General features: G+C 37.9%; 1 protein-coding gene across 1 annotated transcript in view; it reads right to left on the reverse strand.

Moving 5' to 3' along the window:
- Positions 1-24347, reverse strand: part of LOC132650600 (zinc finger protein 431-like) — a 182040-nt gene that overhangs the window by 156842 nt on the left and 851 nt on the right. Inside the window, exons 2-4 of the mRNA XM_060375949.1 lie at positions 23999-24125; positions 23733-23790; positions 20421-21359 (exon numbers count right to left, since the gene is read on the reverse strand). Coding sequence (XP_060231932.1) covers positions 20421-21359; positions 23733-23790; positions 23999-24125 — 1124 coding nt within the window. The remainder of the gene's footprint in view (positions 1-20420; positions 21360-23732; positions 23791-23998; positions 24126-24347) is intronic.

The raw sequence follows: 24347 nt of genomic DNA on the forward strand, positions 1-24347 counted from the left end.
GGTTCCCCTTTCTCCAAATCCTATCCAGCATGAGTTGTCACTTGAGTTATTTGTCTCAGTCATTTTGATGGGTGTAAGGTGAAATCTCAGGGTGGTTTTGATTTGCATTTCCCTGATGACTAAGAATGTTGAACATTTCTTTAAGTGTTTCTCTGCCATTCTATATTACTCTATTGAGAATTCTCTGTTTAGCTCTGTACCCCATTTTTTAATTTGGGTTACTTGATTTGTTGGTGTTTGATTTGTTGAAATCTTTATAAATACTGGATATTAACCTTCTGTCAGATATAGGGTTGGTGAAGATCCTTTCCCAATCTGCAGGCAGTGGTTTTGTTTTGACAACAGTTTCCTTTGACTTATAGAGGTTTTTCAGGTTCATGAGGTCCCATTTATTGCTTGTTGCTCTTAGAGCCTGTACCGTTGAAGTTCTGTTCAGGAAGTTGTCTCCTGTTCCAATGAGTTCAAGGCTCTTCCTCACTTTTTCTTCTAACAGAGTTATTATGTCTGGTTTTATACTGAGGTCTTTGATCCATCTGAACTTTAGTTTTGTGCATAGTGATAAATATGGATCTTTTTGCATTTTCCTACATGTAGACTTCCAGTTAGACCAGCACCATTTGTTGTAGATGCTATCTTATTTCCATCGTATGGTTTTGGCATCTTTGTCAAAAATCAGGAGTCCATAGTGTGTGGGTGTATTTCTGGGACTTCTATCCGATTCCATTGATCCACTAGTTTGGTGTCTATGCCAGTACCATGCAGTTTTTATTACTGTTGCTCTATAGTACAGCTTGAGATCAGGGATGGAAATACCCCCAGAAGATCTTCTATTATGGAAGATTGTTTTAGCAATTCTGGGTTTCTTGTTATTCCATATGAAGTTGGGAATTTTTATTTCAAGGTCTGTAAAGAATAGTGTTGGTAATTTGATGGGAATTACATTAAATCTGTAGATTGTGTTTGGTAAGAGGACCATTTTTACTATGTTAATCCTGCTAAGCCATGAGCATGAGAGATCTTTCCATCTTCTGATATCTTCTATTTATTTCTTTAGAGACTTGAAATTTTTTCATACAAGTCTTTGACTTGCTTGGTTAGGGTTACACCAATGTACTTTATGTCCTTTCTGACTATTGTGAGGGGTGTTGTTTACCTAATTTCTTTCTCAGCACTTTTGTCTTTTGTATATAGGAGGGCTACTTATTTTTTGAGTTGATTTTGTATCCAGCCACATTGCTGAAAGTGTTTGTCAGCTTTAGGGGTTCCCTGGTAGAATTTTGGGGGTCACTCATGTATACTATCATACCATCTGAAAATAGTGATAATTTGACTTCTTCCTTTCCCATTTGTATCCCCTTAATCTTCTTTAATTGTGTTACTGAGCTAGCAAAAACTTGAGAACTATGTTGAAGAGATATGGAGAGAGTGGGCAGCCTTGCCTTGTCCCTGAATTCAGTGGGATTGCTTTAAGTTTCTCTCCATTTATCTTGATCTTGGCTATAGGCTTGCTGCATATTGCCTTTACTATGTTTGGGTATGCGCCATGTATCCCTGATCTCTCCAATACTTTAAACATGAATGTATGCTGGATTTTTTCAAATGCTTTTTCAGCATCTAAGGAGATTATTATGTGTTTATTTTTCTTTAAATTTGTTAATATGGTGGATCATATTGATGGATTTCCATATACTGAACCACCCCTGCATACCTGGCATGAAGCCTACTTGGTTGTATTGGATGATGTCTTTGATGTGTTCGTGTTCTTGTATTGGGTTTGCAAAGTATTTTGTTGAGTATTTTTGCATCAATGTTCATAAGGGAGATTGGCCTGAAATTGTTTTTATGCTGGGGTATCCAGTGCTGCTTGCTCCTGAATGACTAGGTTCTGGATATGCCATATTGTTCTGTCTTTTGTTGGTTGAGCTTTTACGCTGGCCTCTATCCATTGGGCTACCTTGGGTGTTGGGTGTTAGTTTCTGGTACTTCCTAGAATCCTATGGTGGGTCGAATCCCCTTGGCAGGAAGATTATTTTTCCCAAAGGAGGCCTCCTCATCTTTTTGGGTATGGTCACTGAATGGCAGGTGTTTTTTAATAATTGCCACAGCTCACCTCAGATGTACAGACCTGAGAAATAATTTTGGCCTTTGTTAGTAAAGGGGGCTATTCTCTCACCCAGAGAAGTTCTGGAGACAGCTGCCCTGCTGCTGGGTTTCTTGCTGTAAATTTAGTGAGCTGCTGCTGTAACCTGAATGCCCCGGGGTTTGGTCAGTTTAGTTAGGGATAACTGGTTGTCCCTTGGGGCAGTATCTGGGGGTTGATCTCAGGGAACCCAGGCTTCTGGAGGTCTGAGTTTGGAGCTCTCTTCCCCTGTACCCAAGTTGTAATCAGTGGCACATGAGCATTACTCTCATGTGTGCAGCAAGAGGCTAGAGTCTAGAGCCTGTGGATAATCAGAAACTTTTCTGGAGCGAGGTGTCCTGAGGTAGGGCCAGATATTTCCCCCATCTTTGGGTTTTCTCCCAACAGGGAGACCCAGTCTGTACTGTTGGGGGGGGGGCGTGTAGAGTGCATAGGCACTTGCTTTCGAATGGTGGCTCCAAGCTGGTGACTGGACAGGAACCTTGGAACTTTTTCCAAGAATATTCCCATATGTGGTGGTGGTAGTGGTGGTGGTAGTGGTGGTGGTGGGGTCAGCTGAGTGCTCTAAGCTGGGACCTGCTGTTTCCCTCCCTGTGGGGTTTTCTCCCAATAGGGAAACCCAGCCTCTAGTGCCCTGGGGCACACAGTTCTGTCTGTGATGGAGAGTCGTGTGTGTGGGGCTCATGGCTGGAGCCCCACCCAGTGCTGCCTGCCGTGCTCCCACATGTCTGCAGGACCTTTTTCAGGGATAGACTGGGTGATATTCGGTCAGTCCCACTTGTTTCCTTCCCTGTGGGGGTTTTATTGAGACTGGGACTCCCAGTCTCTGGTGCCCTGGGGAGCAAAGTTCAGCCTGGGAAGGTGATCAGGACATGATTCTTGGGTATGTTTGCTTGAAAAACTTACTCCTGCCACAACAGCCCAGGAAATTTTCCAGGGATTAGTTGGGTGCTCTGAGGTTGAAACCAATTGTTTTTCTCATCATTGGGTTTCTTATCACCTGGTAAACTCAGTCAATGGTGATTGGAGGCCAACAGTTCCAACTATTTGTCACTGTGCAGTCTCTGTTACCCTGCTGATCAGTCACAGTGTGTGATCAGCCCTGCCATTTGGGATCTGTTTTTAAATTTTACTGAATATGAGTATTTTGATTGTATGCATGAATATGAACCTCTTGTGTGCCTGATCCTCACAGTAGTATGATGATGTGTTCAGAACTCATGAACTTATAGCAATTGATAGTAGTGGGTCCCAGTTAAACACTGACAATTGAGCCAAATTATTTCCAAGAGCAGCAAGAGCTCCTCATTGCTGAGCCATCTCTCCTGTCTTATGTTGCTTATTTATGATCATCATTTACATTGCTAATATTTTCATCTTTCTATTTTTAGCTGTTTAAACATGCATTCTCTTTTAGTAAGATCTTATAAAAGTTACAATTTAAGCTAGGGCAGTGCAGATTTCTGGAAAATTAATACACAACTGGAGTGAATGTATAATTCCTTCTAGAAGTTTCAGTAAAGACCTCTGAGTTCTTTCAATCTTTTGTGTTTGTTTGATTGACTTTTAGGGGAGGCTCTGTCTTACTATATAAGTCTGGCTGTCCTATAACTGTTTGCATAGATCATGCTGGCATCCAATTCAATAAGATACACCTGCCTCTACCTCCTGAGTGATGAAATTAAAGGCATGACAGAATACACCCAGCTTGTCCATCATATTTTTTTTTCGTTAGTAACTGTTCATAAATTTCTCTGATGTGTTACTTAATACTGTTCATCTCTTAATTTCTCTCTCTGTGTCTCTCTGTCTTTCTCTTTCTATTTCACTCTCCTCTCTGTTTGTCTTTGTCCACATTAATTGCCATAACTATTTCAAAGCTATATCCTATCCAAAAGTTCAGATTTGACAAATTAAACTTTGTTATTCAGTTTTCTAAAATGACTTAGTGATAACATTAACACTTCTTTTTTAATAGAAAAGTTTTAATCTTTATTTTTAATCTATATACTACATTATTTAGTAAGGAGGATGTACAAAACAATGATCAAAGAATAATCATGTGTTCTATTCCTTTTCTTTTGTCTGGTCACTCAGAAATATGGTGCTATTGGCTATGATTGTTGTTGCTTGCCACTCACATTATTTTTATCCATGTATTCACTGTAGTCCACTTTCCCTTCCACAAATATATGAGCCCCCCTCTTCACATACTGATATGCCACATCCCTGAGCCCTGGTAAAAACACAATATTCAGTACCATGTTGTCTTTGGACTGATGTTACCCATCTGTTCAGTGTCCCCTGATCAACACATCTCATTTGTTGCTATATAAAATATCATGACTGTGTTTTGTCCTTCCATCTTTCTCATGACAGGGTCCTGACCTACTCACCCAAGTAACTGAAAATGATTCATAGATTGCTCAAGTACCCAACTAATGGCTACTTTATATTCATGTCTCACAAACTGATGAAACACAGGTTTTTGAAGCATGCCTTTGTTTTTTTTGTTGTTTGTTTGTTTTTGGTTTTCTTTGTCAATCTAACCTTTAGGCTTTTTCATCTCCCCTACTTCACATCACGCACAGCACCCAACTGTATAACATTCGCACTTCTGTGTCAGAAAATAAATGGAAGAAGCAGTAGAATTATATGATTATATTGACAATGACATATAAATTATATTGTTTCCACTGTTTCTGTTGTACAAATGTATGGCATATTTTAGAATTCAGTGACCTTCAATGATGTGCATGTGAAATTCAGCCAAGAAGAGTGGGCCTTGCTGGAACCTTCCCAGAAGCAACTCTACAAAGATGTGATGCTAGAGACCTGTGAAAACCTCACTGCTATAGGTAAGACTGCAATTTTTCTTTCACTTTTAAAATAAAGAGACAACTCTTACTTTGTTATTGATCCTCTTCTGTAATTCCAATTGAGAATGAGGAGGAATGTGGTAAATAAATCCGGCATGTTTCTAAGGGTCACAGAAGATAATGATTTAAGTTTTGCCTTAATAATAACATGTTATTTCCAATAATATATATTTTCTCATACTATATTTTAGGCTACAATTGGGATGACCATAATATTGAAGAACATTTTCAAAGTTCTACAAGTAATAAAAGGTAACTTTATGTGCACACTGATACAGATATGAATCTTAAATTTTAATGTGTCCTGGAAGTTTGGTGTTTTTTGTTTGTTTGTTTATTGGCTGCTTTTTATTTTCTGTTTTTGAAATAGATTTTTTTCTGGGTATCTGTGACTTTCTTAGACTTGCTTGTTAGACCTGCCTGACCTCAAAATAACAAGCAAGATATGCCTGCTTCTGCCTCCACAAGTGCTGGGATTGAAGGCATGTACCAGCACACATGGCTGTGTCCTGGAAGTTTTAAAGAAAAGCAACATTGTAAAAACAGCACTGCTTTACGTGTACTGATGATCATTAAAATCTCATAATTCTATGTACTTCAATGTCAGGTATCTGATTTGTGTTTACAAGGCACTCCCCTAAGATAGAAGAAAATAAAATAATATTGTAACAAAAATACCATTTGAATCATATGGACATTACAGCTACTGACTTGAACTGCCAATCTGTTTAGTCTCATTCTATCTACTCAGATATTGTAAGAGGTATACACACTGAATTGGTGATCAGTATGTGTCCAAAACCTTCTAATAAGCAAAAATTTCATAGTAGAACCAGTGTTACTCATTTTCGTGCAGTAACTTTGTAAAGTTTAGTGTAAGAAGCAGCTTATGAGAATCAAGAATATTGTTGTGGAGAAACCTTAATCCCTATATGACATGTCTATGATGAACAAAAAACAAACTGTGTTAATTCAATGTGGGAATCTTTATTATTTTTGTAAATTAAACTGGTATATCATATGTCAAAATGATTCTAAGACACATGAGCATAGGGATATTGAAAGAAGCAGTGTCCCTGTCTTTCTCCAAGAACAATTGATTTGGTAGTAGTCCCCACTGTGAGTAAATTTTCTGAATGTGATAAATGGTTACTGTTAATTGGTTTTGCAACTTCACTGAGAATTTATCAGCAAACTCATATTGCTGAAAATACCTATGAATACAAGGATTTTGGAACTTCTTCTGCTTGTACTAGCTCACTTTGTAAATGAAGTGTCATTCATACAGTACAAAACTTTATTGAATGGGATTGCTGGGGTAAAACTCTGAATCCTTGCAATACACTTTATATATAGGAGAAAACTTCTTATAGAAAAATGATGCTATAAAAGTGAATCACATAACAAATGCTCTTATCATCACAGGGATCTTCAAAAATACCCATAATGAAGGGGAATATCATGAATATAAATAAAGTGATAAAAGTTAAAAATTTGATTCTTCTTTACCATTAGGCCAAATTATAAAATTAATTCATATAGAAAAACATATTTATTAGTGTAATGAAATGACTGTGGTAAATCTTTCACATGTACTAATTATCTTTGCAGGCATGAAAGCAGTCATACTGGAGAGAAACCCTTTAAATGCACTCTATGTGGTAAAGCCTTCCCCTATACCACTGATCTCATAGGGCATAAAAGAACACACGCAGGAGAGAAGCCTTACAAATGTAATCAATGTGGTAAAGCCTTTGCAAAAAACAGTCACCTCATAAGCCATAGAAGAAAACATACTGGAGAGAAACCTTATGAATGTCACCAGTGTGGTAAAGCCTTTGCACGAAACAGTCATCTCATAAGGCATAAAAGAACACACACTGGAGAGAAACCTTACGAATGTAATGAGTGTGGCAAAGCCTTTGCAGAAAACAGTCATCTCATAAGCCATAAAAGAACACACACTGGAGAGAAATCTTATGAATGTGACGAGTGTGGTAAAGCCTTTGCAGAAAACAGTAATCTCTTAAGCCATAAAAGAATACATACTGGAGAGAAACCTTATGAATGTAACCAGTGTGGTAAAGCCTTTGCACAAAACAGTCATCTCATAATCCATAAAAGAACACACACTGGAGAGAAACCTTATGAATGTAACCAGTGTGGTAAAGCCTTTGCACAAAACAGTGCTCTCATAAGCCATAAAAGAATACATACTGGAGAAAAACCTTATGAATGTAACCAGTGTGGTAAAGCCTTTGCACAAAACAGTCATCTCATAAGCCATAAAAGAACACACACTGGAGAGAAACCTTATGAATGTAACCAGTGTGGTAAAGCCTTTGCACAAAGCAGTGTTCTCATAAGACATAAAAGAACACATACTGGAATGAAACCTTATGAATGTACCCAATATGATAAAGCCTTTTCACAGCAGAGTAGTCTCCGAAAACAGGAAAAGACACACAGTGGAGAGAAGCTTGGTGAGGGTAATTAGTGTGATAAAGCCTTTGCATGTAACAATCATCTCCTAAGACAACAACACATTCTGGAGGGAAACGATATGAATATAACTATGTGGCAAAGCCTTTGTACATAACATCTCCTAATACATAAAATAACACATACTGGAAAGATGTCTGACTGTAACCAATGTGAAAAAACTTTTGGACTTCAGAATCATCTTCACACTCATGAAAGAAATCCTAGTGGATAGAAAGCCTGTGAGTGTTTTTAACATGGTGAAACCATTCCACATTTGTATAATCTTCATCATCTTGAAAGGATTCATAATGGAGGAAAAACTCATGAATGTGTTAAAATGGTGAGGCCTTGCACAAATATAGAGTCATCGTCATCATAAAAGTATCCTTACTGGAGAGGGATTCTGTGAGTATAAGCAATGTGGAAAGGTCTTTGTGTTCTTTGGTCCACTGAGATCTAACAGAACTGGAAAACTAACTCAATTGAAATGACCTCCCTTTTCTGAAGGGGAAAGGGAATAGGGGCAATAGGAATGGAGGGTAGTACAGGGGGAAGAGAAGGGAGGGGGACTAAAATTGGAATGTAAAGTAAATAAACTTATTTTTATATACAATGAATGGTAAATATCAATTACATGCAAAATTATTATATAATAAAGTGTTTTGGAAAGGCTTACTGATAATACTGGTTCTCAACATTTACTGTTTTCAGTTACTTCACTTTACACAAGAAACTTTTAGTCTAGTCGAAGAATATATAGGGAATGGTGAACTAACACCAGCCAGGAAGTTCTCTGAGAGTATCACAACAGTGGTAGCCTGTAGAAGTTTCTTTGTTTACACATACCTTTTGTTCCAAGGGGTTCTACTGAAAACCATCACAACCCAGACTGAATTTTGAGATGTGAGAGAGGAGGCTTTTTCTTCCATGTATGACCATGCTGTTGGCCTAGCTGTATAATCATGGCAAGGGTGAGTTTTCCCTGCCTGACTTAATCTGGAGAATGCCTTTAGACATAGATGCCACCAACCAAATTTGATAGATGGCCTTTGACACAGATCCCTAATAACTCTTCCCTCCCTTCAAATATAGGATAATTAAGTTCCATGTTCTTGTTCATATGATAGGAATGTACTGTTTACTGCAAATCAAGCATCCTTGAAGTGCTCAGTTTTAAACAATTATCTACACCTATCCTTACAGCATCCCAGTCACTCCCTAAGGGGTATATACCCTCGGTTTTCTGGAATTAAATTTGAACTTACTTCCTGAGGTGGTTCCCAGAGTGTTCTGATCACTGTTATTCTTGTGGGTGTCTTCCAAGCTTTATACCTCATCTTCTGGCCCTCCTTCCTTCCTGGGCTTGTGGGAAACGGCCTCCAGGCAGCAAGAGAACCCCGTTCTCTGAAATGCTTGTGAAAAAATGTTTCACACTTCATAGCATTTAAAATGTCACATGTTTCTGGATGTGAGATGGTAAATCAAACACTGTCTTGGGAGTGGGACTCTTTAAAATGAGTTATACTTAGTGTTTATTTCACAGTAAGCTTGCAGGCAAGCTTCATAGTATGAAATCTTCTGAGGTGAGCACAGTGGCCTATGCAGAAGTAATAAGAGCAGAAATTTTATTTCCCTGTTTTTAATAGCTGAGTAGTGTTCTGATAATATGTGGATGGATGGCAGAGGAGGGGAACTCCTCTTTTGAGTGGACTATGGAAAAGGGTTTGGGGGAAGAGGGAAGGAGGGTGGGACCAGTAGGAGTTGAGAGAGTGGCCTTATATAGGGGTATACAATGAATAAATTGTGAAAAAATAAAAATAATTAATAAAATAAAAATGAATTAGAAAAACAAAACTTGACAGCAAAAATTTGAGTCCAGTCTGGGTACCCGCCCTCCTTCAAAGCAAAGAAAGAAGATATAAAGAAAGGAAAGAAAATTAGAATCTTTGTCTTTGCCATCTTTCTTCCTGGTGAGCTCATTTTTTAATCATTACCTAATGGAGACCATCCTGCTCTCTCTGAAGTTTATATTTCCATAGATGTAGGATTCATACCTGGAACAAATGGCAGAGGTTCGTATTTAATGTATCAAAACAGACCTAGCTGCCAATTTTCTCCCAACAATCCTTCAGTTCTTCCATGTTATATGGTCCTCAAGGCTTGCATAGCCCACCGAATACCATGAATTCTCCTTCCCAGGGCCTGAGGTAACCTCATTCCTTCCTCCCCCATATATAGGCAAAGTATTTTGGCTACCTGGTCCTGTTGAGAGCCATTCAGGAGCAATAGCAAAACATCTGTAGCACTCATTGAATTTGGCTCCCCTGTTAGCATGGTCATGATGATGAGTTTGTCTTGGAAAAGCATAAACCGAAGAGCTGTTTATACTGAGGACTTTGTGCTGTTTTGGAACATAACTCTGTTTGATGCCATTATGATGTCCATATCCCTCATAACACGAGTTGTATGAAAACTCTAAGAATGCTCCTAGCCCCCTCACTGGGCAGTATCCCTGGCATTTAAAGTTTTAACAATGCTTGATCTCTTTTCTCTTGATCTCTTTTCCCAGATCAAGCTGGAGCAGATCAAGCTGGAGCAGATTAATGAATTAACCACTGCCCTTGAAAAAAACCATAGATGTAGGTTGTATCAATGACCATTATACTTAGAAAGAATTTTTTAAAAGATTGTTTAACAATGTTGGAGAAGATGTTTTTGCTAATGTCTGTGATGTACAAAATCTTGGAGAATAATTTAAGGTTAAGAAAAGTACACTCTTAATAGTAAAGCCAGGGATGTTAAGGTTGATAAGCAGAAACAATAGCCAAGGTAGCATTGGCTGACTGCATACTTTCAAGCTGGGCCTGAAACTGAGACCACATTTGATTCCACTATATTTATTTTGTCCTCAACTTCTTAATATGATTTAATAAAAATTACTAATTGTCCTGACCCGCAGAAGTTCATCGGGGTCCTAAGGAGGGGGGTGAAAAGAATGGTGAGACAGAGAGACCTGAAGGAGGCCAAGTCTTCTTGTCTGATCAAAGCCTCATTTATTAGAAATTTTTACCCAACTTATATAGGGAGAAGGCAGGAAAGGGGGAAGGCTTAATTACTGTTGCAGGAGACAGCAAGAGTGCTTCCATGGCTTGAATATTGCACCTGCAAGATACCATAAGGATGTTTTCTTAAGATTTCTCATGGATGCTCTAAAACTGACAGACGGATGTCCTCACAAATCTATCACCCATGACTTAGGATCCTAAATAACTCTTTCACTAAATAGCTTTAGGTTGCCACTAAATGACCTTTGCTCATTATTTGGCTTAGGCTTCAGTAAATAGCTTTGGCTCCAGCAACTAATAAGTAAATGCACACCCCTTAAAGATTTAAAGTACTGGTGCCATTACCATGCCATTTTTATTACTATTGCTCTAAAGTACAGCTTTGAGATCTGGGATGAGGATAACCTCTAGAAAATCTTTTCCTGTACAGGCTTGTTTTGTCAATTCTGCATTTATTGTTTTCCCATATGATATTGAGAATTGCCAAGTTTGCAGAGCCATCTCCCTCCGGGCTCCTTATAACATTTTCCCAATTATCTGTTAACTGATTAAACTTGCTGTTAACTTAATGGTGATGCCTAAATTGTAAACTAGACCACAAACGACTCACTTTTCACCAGACCAAGGATCCAATTCTTCATGCTTTATCACCTTGAGCTCTGGACCAAATGTCTAGGGATATAAATTAAGGACCTTAGATTCCAGACCGAATATCTTGGAAAATTATTTAAGGCCTTGAGGTGAAATATGCTGGATCAGACCAAGCCTCCAACAGAAACTCCCTTGCTAATCCAAAAATATTAAATATCAAAAATAGCTTACTCTTGGGGGAACTAGATGATCCTGAACTAGACAACTCCCTGAGCTCAGAAAATAAGGCTTTGAATTTTAATCTTTTATTCCTGAAGTGAGATTTATTGGTTTCCACCCAGAACCCAATACAGTGAAAATATTCAAATGCCCCTGCTATGGTCATGGCTAGGGCAAGTGATCCCTCCTGTAACTTCATGTAGGTTCCTAACCAGACTCTGGAAGTACCCAATAAAGCAGGTCCTGCTCTTCAGCCTCCTGCTCTATAGGTTGGGGTCAATATCCACACACTCACCATATTGCGACTTTGGAACTCGCCTGAAATATCCTCACACAGCAGCCTCAAATGGACCACAGGACACCAGCTTTTAAAAGCTGCTCACCTACAAAGCGTTTGTGCAATATGGCACCAGGAAGAATCCACCCCTTCCTCTGAAGGCATGACCTCACAGTCCTGATTGGCCAGTGAGTATTGAGTGACATGAGCACCTTCTTTATGGTTAGAGTTTACTGAAGGGACAAGGCTTTGTGATTCCTGGCTCATGCTTCCATTTTAGGACCAGACCTTTTCCAGATCTCAGAGATTTTTATTTCAGAATCATTTGTACCTGTCCTCCCCTAGTCTACCTTCTGTCTTCTAGCACTCAGTAGGCACATTCCCTCTTCCTACTGGAATCAAGGTGGATAGATGCACAGCACATTATTCAACCTCCTGTCCCTAAGTGGATGGGTCCCAAGAATATTACAAATTAAACAGAGATTTCAGAAAATGCAATGATATTTTTGTTCTGTGATTTAACGCTACCATCAAATATACTGCAGCTACTTTCCCCCTGGAAGGTCTGAGGCAACCCAGGGGAAAAAAACAGGAAACACATGATATTTTTGAGCACCACGTTAGCAAGCACTTGTATCCCAATGGGAAAGTGGGGAAAAAAACAAAGCTGTATTAGAAAAAGCTCTCTACATGAAAAGATCTGATAGGATATATTTCTCTGTTTATGTAGGAAGTTAATTTATAAGAATTGCTCAAAGACTATGAAGAGTTAAAGAATCCAGTGGCTGTTGAGACCGTTTGGCTGGATAATTAAGCTTCGTGATCATCAAAATACACCAGAATTCCAAAGACGTAAACTCTAATGGAAGTGAAAAAATGAACTTGCTAGCCAGAGCTAAGGCACATAGAACAAGAGAAAGATTAACCATCTTCAGTTTCCATTATATATTTAGGCTACCATGAGATATGTGGCTTAAGTTAAGGAGGGGGCTCATCACCTCAATAGGTCTAGAGCAAAGAAAAGATAAATTAAATATCTTTAATTTATCTTATTAAATATTTTTAATTTATCTTACTCCAAAAGATAAATTAAAATTTTCATTTATAATACCCAACTATTTGGCTTTTATTTACTTATTTATTTGATTTCATTTTTAAATCATTTTTGTTTTATTTTTGTTTTTTGTTATTCTAGACAAGAGTTTCTCTGTGTAGCCTTAGTTGTACCTCTGCCTCCCTGAGTGCTGGGATTACCTGTGTAAACCATGTCAGCACAGGGAATAATGACATTACCCCACTCTTCCAAATTTGACCTCTATTATTATTCTACAATTGTCTTCTATTATCGACTCTAAAGCCAGAACTACTTGGCTGAATCTGCTGCTTGCTGGGGCTGGAACTTGGGACCAATGTTCAATGAAATCTACATAAGCTTCCCTTATTCCAATGTTTTCTTCACTGATTAAGCTTGGATCTGCTGGAACTTGCTCCATATATGACTTTGGGCTCAGAAACCTATATTCTGCTCTCTCCTGAGTGCTGATGTTGAGGGTATATACCACCATGCATGGCTCTAAGCTTTACTTTTATATGATGGAAGCTTTGCCAACGGGAGTATTCCCCGGAGGTCACTACTCCTTTTTTTCCACTTCTCCAAATATTTTCCTAATCCAAACTTACAAAAATCCACATTCTTCCAAAGAAACGCATGGAAAGGACTATTGCAGCTATACCCCAGCTCCTGCTAGCAACTTCATTCATAGTTACAGTTTCCATTGCTTTGAAGAGACACCATGACCACAGCATCTCTTATAAAATAAAACATTAATTTTGGCTGTCTTTTTTCTGAGGTTTACTGCTTTATTGTCATGGTGGGAAACCCGACAAAGTAAAGGCAGGTATAGTTCTGGAGAAGCTACGAGGTTTACATCTTGATCTGAAGCAAAAAAGAGACTGTGAACATGGACTTATTTGAGCATAGAAGACTTCAAAATCTGCCTCCACAGTGACACACTGCTTCAAATTAAAATTCCACAGATCCAGAGTGTTAGGTAAACAAGATGGTAGAAATTGGAGCTCTCTGGGAAGGAGAGAAAGAATAGATGCTGTGGGTATACTGGAGCAGAAAACATCAGGTAATGAAGGGAGAGAAAGGCTACAGGAAAACACAGCTGGAATCAGGATATTTTTGCTGCTTAGAGTGGAAAAAAAAAGTTTTGTGGCAACTTCATGGAGTCTATAATTGCATCCCTAGTAAAAAGTCCTAGTAACAAAGGATACAGAGTCTGAACTGACCATCTTTTATTGTCAGACAGGGTTTTCAGTGCTGGAATTGTGTTACAATCAATTGATGTCTTGGTTCATTGGCCCTGTAGATATCCCTAAACAAACCAAGCTGATGGTAGTAAAAAAGGTCTCTCTTTCTAAAAACTGAGAAAGGCCCCCATTGCTGAGGCCACTTCCACAGAGCTTTGCTGAATATACAGAAGATGAGCATGTACAGGCTTGGAGTCTTCAACCCTATATTCCAGCCACTTGGGGGAAAGAAAATTCTCTACACACAGTGGGAAGAGAAACCTCACCACCAACTGAGCCAGAAAAGTTGTCCTGCGACTTGATGGTACAGAATATTTGGGAGTGCCAAGAGAATATCTGCTTTAAATTGAAGCTAAGGGGATGGGGGGAACCCATGTATTATACTGCCTAGATTTTCAGGAATATCACAGAGACATAATTATCAAACATGGGGTGAAGGAGTCTGGTAATTGGAATTCTGCCTCCTGGCCTTGGCAGATGCAGATCTTAACTAAGTTCCATTTTTCAGAGACAGTCTTGGTAGTCTTTGCAAGCAGGGTGTTCAGAGCATGAGAAGTAGATAGCAAGCTCCCTACAACCCTGAGAACCAGACAGCAAACTTTGTGCAACCCTGAGTGAATTTCTTGGATGCCTTGCCAGGTGGTGCAGATGTGTGGCTACTGTGAAAAAAAAATTGCTTGTACCCTTTGCTTTATAAGTGTTGTTTGCACATTCAGTAAACTAAGACCTTGTTCAAAAAGCCTGTCTTGGTCACCATTCTTCGCCTCTCTGTCCCCACATTTCTACTCCCTCTTTCAGGTAGACCCTGTTTGACTAACCTGTCAAATGGGATGGGTCAATGGGGCTTTTCTAAGTCTGTGCCATGTCTTCTGTGGCTGTATTATGAATATAACTGCAATGAGCATGAGAACTGTGACACTTCACAATACCAATTTCATGTGCATGGAAAATCTAATGAATCCACAGCAATTCTGTCTTTTTATGAGAACTCTACATAATGTAGTCACTATGTGACCATGTTAATGTATGCTGTGTCACTGAACTCAACAGTAAAGTCACTTTGTATCACTTTGTACCTTATATCAAATAATCTTCAGTGGCATGTACTTGTGGTTTATGTGAAATTAATGATTATATAATAATATATTTTACCCTTTCAAACAAGTATAAACACCACCATTAAACATATTTTTTTTTCAGAAGAAAAAGATTTAAAAAATTAACTTTCAATTTGAAGATTGAATTAAAAGCAATCCAAAGAAAATTCCTAATGATTTATTACAGGAAATCTGATTCCAAAACCATGTACTATGTGAAAAACTCAGAATTCTCAATAGGATTATGAGGAAATTTTAGACACACACTTGTACAATGTCACTTCTGTACTTACCTGAAACTACAATAATTAAAAGGTATACAATATTAATGAAAGAATAACTGGATGTAGACAAAACCACAAAATCATAATCCCCTAAATATATTCAAGTTTTCATCAAATGACTTAAGGAAACAGATAGAATGTGAATTTGACCACTGTTACTTATGCATGTAGAAATTAAACAAACTCAGATTTCACAACTCACAAAAAAATAAATTCAGCATGACAGCCTAAACTGTTATATTATTGGCTTTCCAGCTACCATTATTTATTTTTCTTCCAAAAAGGAGAGGCCCCATGTTCTATACTTCTCTCTGTAAATTGAAGTGGTCAGAAAGTTGGGCTATTTCTCTGTGGCTCCTCAAGTCTTTTTCTGATTCCAAGAAACTCAGCCACAGAGATGTCCACATACAAAACAATGTTGAAGTATACTTTCATGTCAGCTTCCTGACATATAGGTGATAGCACAAGATGTGAAATCTGCTCTATCTATCTGCATAATGCATGCACACTTGAGAAACCTCTGCTGCTCAGCAGTTTCTTTTGTACCTGGAATTGAATTTTCCTGAATCACACAACTGTGGATGGTAGTAGTGGAAAAGTAAAGAGAATCTAATTAAATATTGCCAAAAGGTTGCTTCTGTCTCCTCTGTTCTACCAGTTTCTAAACAAAATGTAAAAATTATCACAGAAAGCTGTAGTTCGGAGGTAATTTTCAGGCTTTTATAAAACTTTCATTTTTTTTCAAACTGTCCTGTTACTGCATATCAAATGCAATGTCAGGGCATGCACACTTAACAAGGATATCATGAGCACCATCACCTCCTATTGCCAGGGTTGCAGCGCCCCCCCACCTCTCAAAGGGATCCTCATTAACATCACCCTGTGTACCAACAGAGCTGTAGTGTGGCTCATTGTATACTATTCCAGTATCAGCAGATCAGACTGAAAGCTCAGCCAACCTGCTTTGGCTGATATGGAGAATAGACCAACTCTCATCATGGTATGGCTTGAGATCTCCTTCACAGTTACCACAGCTGCATCAGAGAAAGATCCAGAAAAGAAGTCTCAGGCTGCCACTTAATGGTGTTCCTGGTTACTAGGACTTCCTACAGTCCATCATTAGCTAAACCACCGAGTTCTGCCTCAGGTCAAGCAACAGCTCCTCTCCTGGGTAAACAGAGATCAAATGACTCAAAAGGCACAGGCCTATCACACCTGCCCTTCCACTCCAAGGTTAGAAAGGGAGATAGTCTAGTAAATTTGGACTTTGGAGAAATTCTTGCAGTCTATGAGAACACTTATTTCTCTTCCAGGGCATAAGGCCAATTGTGTGCATATTTCATTACACACCAAATGTCCTTGAAATAATTTTCTTTTTCAAAATATAATTTATTTATTACAATTTATTCACTTTGTTTCCCAGCTGAGCCCCCACCCTCATCCCCACAATCCCACCTTCCCTCAGTCCCTCATCTCCTCCCATGCCCCTTCCCCAGTCCACTGATAGGGGAGGATCTCCTACCCTTCAATCTGACAGTAGCCTATCAGGTCTCATCAGGACTGTCTTTCCTAGTCTTCCTCTGTGGCCTGGTAAGACCGCCCCACCTCATTGGGAGGTGATCAAAGAGCCAGCCACTGAGTTCATGTTAAAGACAGCCCCTGTTCCCCTTACTATGAGGCCCATTTGGAGACTGAGCTGCCATGGGTTCCATCTGTACAGGGTTTTTAGGTTATCTCCATGCATGGATCTTGGTTGGAGAATCAGTTTCAGAAAAGTCCCCTGAGCGCAGATATTTTTGCTTCTGTTGTTCTCTTTGTAGAGCTCCAGACCTTTCTAGGTCTTTCAATCTCCCCTTCTTTCACCAGATTCCCTGCAATCTGCCCAAAGTGGCTATGAGCCTCAGCATCTGCATTAATATCCTTCTGGGTAGAGTCTTTTAGAGGCCCTCTGTGATAGACTCCTGTCTTGTTCCTTGTTTTCACCTCCTTTCTTTGTCTATCCCATTTGCCTTTCTGAATGAGTATTGATCATTTTTCCCTGGGTCCTCTTCCTTGCCTACCTTCTTTAGGTGTACAGATTTTAGTATGTTTATCCTATATTACATGCCTAATAACCACTTAAAAGTGAGTATATACCATGTGTATCTTTCTGCTTCTGGGATACCTCATAATTTCCTTGTTTTTAATTGCTGAGTAGTATTCCTTGTGTAAAAGTAACACTTTAACATCTAAAGCTCCCTCCTTAATAATTCCTCCACTTTCCACAGGTCTTTATAAACACCTGATTTTTCCAGCCTTATAGTTTGACCCTCAGGTTCCTCTGACCACAACCTCTACAACTTATAGAGTCTCCATCTTGGGCTCCTAACTGAATGTTTTGCAGGCATCAGGGAAGCAGAATGCAATCTGCTTCAGAAAAGTTAGTCTTCATGTCTTCAAGTTGATTTTATTTCTTTACAGTAGTCACAATCTCAAGCAGGGGTATGTGTCTTGACATGCGTCCTTGTGGGCTCCCATTGCTGCCTATTTAACACATGCAAGATAAACTCAGTCTTGTGGCTTTGGTCAAGTGGTCAGGCACTTTTTAATCATTTGGTATTATCAGTTCTGTCCTGATCATTTTCGGATACTTCCATATTTTTATGGAGATTTTGGCTTAGAAACTTCTTTAAAAACCAATCCTAAATTCCTTAAGCTATCAATCTTCTTCTTCTGGGTCATCTGGGCTGAGTTAAAGATGAACTGAAGATCAACCTTTCCTACCTTACTGCTATTAATGACATGTTTATGGAGCTGAATAGATGGCTCAGTCCCTAGGCACACTGGCTGCTCTTCCACATGACCTAGATTTGATGTCAGGCATCCAAGCCACAGCTCACAATTGCCAGTAACTCTAATCACATGGAGGAGACACGATCTTCTGCTTCAGCTCATACATTGCATGCACTTGGGATACACAGCAATAAAATTTATGTACCTAAATTACATGAATTTTAATAAAAATAACATATACATTAAGAAAACCTCTTTTACAATGTGGAGTCAAATATGCATGTGGGTTTTCACCATTTTCATAGCTGGTGCCCTAGGTGGCCAGAGGAATTCATAAGATACCCTAGACCTGGAAATATACATTATTCTCAGCTATCTGATGTGGGTTCTAGGAACCAAATTTGGGCATGCAAGAGGAGCAGAACTACTAACATTCTATCTCCCAAACATGTCATTACAATAGAGAGGATGAAGATGTTCCATTACTACTTTGGTCTCCTATCACTTGAAGGTTATGTATCCATGCTAGATGGCTGCTGAAGGGCTCAATGGATTTCTTTCCCTCTGTGACTGGACTTTGGACAGTTTCCTATTTTCATTATTATCACAGGTCTCTTAATGTGAGTAAATGTAACAAGAATATTTATTAAAACCAATGTTCAGGAAGATTATATCAGAAACATTTCCATGCTTTGAGATATACTCTTTCATTTTAGGATCTTTTTGAGAGAGGATATCTCTACATAGCCATGGCTGTCTGAAATTCACTATGTAGACCACACTGGTATAAAACTCAGATTGGGTTGCCAATGTCTCTCAGGTGCTGGGATTACAGGCATGCACCAGTAAGCTAAATTGAGACATATTTTTTAAATGACCTGTCTTTGAACTGCAAAATGAATGAAAAAAAAATCCACTCATTTTCCAAATCAAAACCAGGACATTAATTAAAAAAGGAACCATCATTGTTTCAATGAACAGAAATACATCTTGAAATCCAATAGCAATAATTTAGTCTGTCAAATCTTTTCATATGTTCTCTTGTGTTATTTTTCTTAGCTTTGTGAATTTCATCCTTTAAAATGTTTGCACTCTGTTAGCATGTAAGTACCTGTGTATGTGGCAGTGAGAGGACAGTGTATTGCAGACTATCATCTACATCTCCAATGTGGGTCCTAGAGATGAAACTCAGGCAATTATTTGATTCAGGTGACCTCAATGGTCCTGACTTAGATTTACAAAGAATTTCTGTATACACTGGTGTGAGAGTGTGCATATGCCATAGCTTAAATGTAGAAATAAGTGAAAAATTTGGAATAATATGAATCTCCCAGAGATTGATGTCATGTTATCAGGCTTAGCAGCAACCAACTTTACCCACTGAGACAATTCTTTGACACTCACTTGTAGTTCTCATATATGTTATGAACAAGTGTTTACTCCTAGGAATAAATCAATACATTCCAAAATATAGAGCTCCAGATCATTTTCATTTACAAATAAAATTAATTCAAATCACCCTGATTTCCTCAATTATTACATGAAAATGTTTACAATGTGAAAAGACATTTTATTTATGTAATATCTCAACTAATCCTATTTGAGCATCATGAAAACAGTTCTGTAGGGAACATTTGTGGTGTCCAAACCTGGCAACTTGACCTCAGTCATCATATAAAGATAGACAAAGGAGACTGCACAAAGTTGTCTCCCAATTTCTACATATCTGTCATGACATAAAAACCCATAATTATGTTCCACACACACATCAGAAGTGGTTTTGAAATTAATATTCTTGCTGTAACATTATCTAGAATCTTCATATATTTCCTATAGAATGCAGTACTTTAGATGAAATCATAAATGGATAATTAAGAGGAACATGCAGAATCATGGAACATAAAATTATATATTCATATCACAGCAAGCTATGTAGTGAGATATACAATTGATTGCTGATTATATCACTTCATTACATCTCTATGGTAGATGAAAATGCAAAACTTTCATTTACCATATTAAATACATTCATAGGGTGTCTCTTCAATATGATTCATTCACAATAATAAAACCTATAGAAATGTACAAAGGTTTCATCATACTAAATATATTCATAAGGTTTTCTCTCAAGTATGATTTATTTATGGTTTGAGGGTCAATGCACCATGCAAAGGCTTTAATACACTGTTTATAGTCTTAGGGTTTCTCTCCAATATGAAAACTTACATGCCTTCGGAGATCACAGCAACGTGCAAAGGCTTTATCACATGGATTACATTATAGGCTTTCTCTCCAGTGTGTTCTTTTATGCTTTTGGAGACTATTGGGATGTGAAAAGGCTTTATCACATTGATTACATTTGTAGGGTTTTTCTCCAGTATGAATTATTTCATGCCTTTGGAGGTTACTGCAATGTGCAAATGCTTTGCCACATTGATTACATTCATAGGGTTTCTCTGCACTATGAATTCTTTTATGCCGCTGGAGATCACAACATCGTGCAAAGGCTTTACCACATTGATTACATATGTAGGCTTTCTCTCCAGTATGAATTCTTTCATGCCTTCGAAGGTCACTGGAATGTGCAATGACTTTACCACATTGACTACATTCATAGGATTTCTTAGCAGCATGAATTCTTTCATGCCTCTTGAGATCACAGCAACGTGCAAAGGCTTTATCACATTGATTACATTCATAGGGCTGCTTTCCAGTATGTGTGCTTTTATGCCTTTGGAGACTACTGGGATGTGAAAAGGCTTTGCCACATTGATTACATTCATAGGGCTTCTCTCCAGTATGAATTCTTTCATGTCTCTGGAGATCACAGCAATGAGAAAATGCTTTATCACACTGATTACATCCATAGGGTTTCTCTCCAGTATGTGTTCTTTTATGCTTTTGGAGACTACTGAGTTGGGAAAAGGCTTTACCACATTGATGACATTCATAGGGTTTCTCTCCACTATGAATTCTTTTATGGCTCTGGCAGTTACTGCGATCTGCAAAGGCTTTACCACATTGATTACATTCAAAGGGTTTCTCTCCAGTATGTGTCCTTTTATGATTTTGGAGACTACTATGTCTTGAAAAGGCTTTTTCACATTGATTACATTTGTAGAGTTTCTTTCCATTCTGAATTCTTTCCTGTCTTTGAAGAGATCTATGACATGCAAAGGCTTTACCACACTGATTACATTCATAGGGGATCTCACTAGTATGTGGTTTTTCATGGCTGCAAAGATAATTGGTATATGTGTAAGCTTTTTCACATTCATTACAGTGATTCATTACAGTGAATTAAGTTTACAATTTGATCTAAATGTAAAAAGGACTTACATCTTACTGTTTTATCACTTTGTTTACATTTATAATTTCCCCCTTGATTGTGGAAATTTTGCATTTTGAAGATACCTTTGAGGTAAGAAACATATTACATGGATTGCTTATACATCCTTTTTCTTTCTTTCCTCTTTTAAAGAGCATATTTTTATTAATTACAGTTTATTCACCTTGTATCCCAACTGTAGCTCCCTAATAATCTCATCCCCCCTCCCTCTTCTCCAACCATGCTCCTCCACCAGTCCACTGGTAGGGGGGTACTTTTTCTATAAGTGTTTTTTCACATATTTGAAAAGAACTAGAACTCATCTATACAATAGTGACTGCATTCATAAATTTTCCTATAGTGGGAGTCACACTACATTTGGAAACTGAACTAGGGTAAACACAACAATTTCCACAGGGCTAGTAATCTCTAATGTGATTTCTGTGGCTATATTCCCAATTAGTCTCAAAAACTAATTAAGCATAGTAGTTTAATTTATTAATTGTCCCCTGCTTTCATTAGAGTTTCTGTCATTAATAATGAATTAATACATGAATAATTATAAATTTAGTGTTGTCACTTTCATGGTTTCTGTTGTACATATGTATAGAATAGTTTAGAATGCAATAACCTATGATGGTGTGCATGTTAACTTCACTCAGGAAAAGTGGGCTTCGTTGGATCCATCCCAAAAGAATCTCTTCAAAGAAGTGATGCTGGAGACCTAAAGGAATCTCACTGCTATTGGGTAGATGGGGAATTTTCTTTAACTGTTTAAATAATAATCTGATTATTATTTATGATTATTATTTAATTATTATTAGTGATTATTAATAAATTAAATGTAAACTTGCATCACATTCACGAAGTCTATTCCAACTAAGGAATACTACATATTTTCTCCTTGTTCTGAGAGGTAAGTATGATTTTTCTTTTCATATCCTTATGGTCAAATGACTTGAGTAACAAATGGAAGATCCTCATATTCACAGTTTGTATTTTGTCTTCAAAGACATGTGCTATGGGAATCATTTTTCCTCCACAACAATTTTCTTGACTTTCATCCTTTCCATCTAACTAAACTTAGCAAGTTTACTTCAAGTATTTGAGTCACATCAGCTTTTCTATGGAATATTTGCTCTTGAGTAGGTTTTGTACATAAAATTATCACCTATTTAATGAGCTTGCTTTTTCCAATATCTGAATTGTATAAGACTTAAGAGATTAGAATTTCTACGGAGCATCTGTAATGTGGATATGAGTAATGATTTTTATAGAGGAATTTGATTTAGAGACTTGTTGCTCTGGCAAAAGATCACATCCGAAGACCCTCTATGTCTATGTGATCTGGCTGGAATATAACAATACATTAATCCAGTAGACAGAGGCAAGAAGATCTGCCTTCAGTGCCAGCCTGGTATAGAGCAATGTCCAGTAAAGAAAAGCTTAGTTTCAGGCATGGTGATACATGTGTTTAATCTCAAACAATGGGTGTAAAAATAGTTGGGAGAAGGAAGCACACATGTTTGAAAGCAATATCTAAGTGAGTGGCAGAAAAGGGGACAAATTCAGAAAAATAATTGACAGAATAGGATACATTCATCTCTCATGAAATAGAGAGGAAATGAAGCTCCTTAAGGGACACAGCATGGAGAGAGGAGGCAGTTTTTCTGGGACAGTAAAAGAAAGACAGGTTGGAGAGAACTAAGGTGAAGATCAAATGATCAGGAAAATAAGAGCCTGAAGATTAGAAAAGACTGCTGGAGTTAGTTTGAGGCCAAACAAAGCAATTCAGAGGATGGGAGAAAAGCCAGATTTAATAAGTTAGCTAGGAAAGGAGTTTGAGCCAGAACAGCTGAACTGAATCAGCCATCTATGTGCTCAGAAAGAAAGGGTGTGCATATTAAGCAGTAATTCACAGAGGCTGAAAATCTTCTATGCTTAAGATAGATTGTATGGAACCTAGAAGCTGCCCTGCCCAGGTCTAGGGCAGCAGACAGGGGCAGTAGTCTTCAGATACAGCAATGACTACATGTGAATTAAAGTCCTTTTCACAGCAATATCTGTTAAGCAAGTGTTTCATCATCTTCTTTCTTAGAGAAATGCCTTGAAAACATAAATCAGACACCTGACTGTGAGGAAAATGGGTTTGGGAGAATTTAATATTCCTTAATATACTTAAACTAGTGCTTTTTCTCTATTGTTTTTATTTAAAACTTCTGGGACACATTAAAATTTTTTTCACAGGAATATTTATACCAGTTTCCACAAGAAAATTACCTTCCATGTCTTCTAAAATGTTGACAATGTTCTTCAGTATGGTCTTCCCAATTGTAGCCTAAAATATATACCAGAAAGTGTATGGCATATTATTCAAAATTAGGCAAAATTTAAGTTACTATTTTCAGTGAATCTTAGAAACATGTGTGATTTATTCTTCCTCATTCCAATTGAAATTTCATAAGAGCATCAATAAGAAAAAACAAAAAACAATAACAACAGATGTCCTCTTTTTCTTAATAGTGAAAGAAAATTCACTGTCTTACCTATAGCTGTAAGGTGTTTGTAGGTATCCAGCATGACATCTTTGTAGAGACTCTTCTGGGAAGGATCTAGCAAAGCCCACTCTTCTGGAGTGAAATTAACATCCACTTCTTCATAGGTTATTGATTTCTAAAATATCCCATATGTGAGTATCACAGAAAGCATGGCAATGCATGTTGTATATGTATACTTAATAGACAATGTATTCCTATAATTCCAGTGCTTCTCTTACTTATCTCCTCACATAGACGTTGATGTAATGAATTGATGTAATTGACAAGTCATTTTAGAAGGAAACTAAATGATGAGGTTCACCTTGTCATCTCTGGACCCTTTGAATAAAATATAGCT

The sequence above is a fragment of the Meriones unguiculatus genome, assembly GCF_030254825.1.
Source record: "Meriones unguiculatus strain TT.TT164.6M chromosome 13 unlocalized genomic scaffold, Bangor_MerUng_6.1 Chr13_unordered_Scaffold_28, whole genome shotgun sequence".
Lineage (NCBI taxonomy): Eukaryota > Metazoa > Chordata > Mammalia > Rodentia > Muridae > Meriones > Meriones unguiculatus.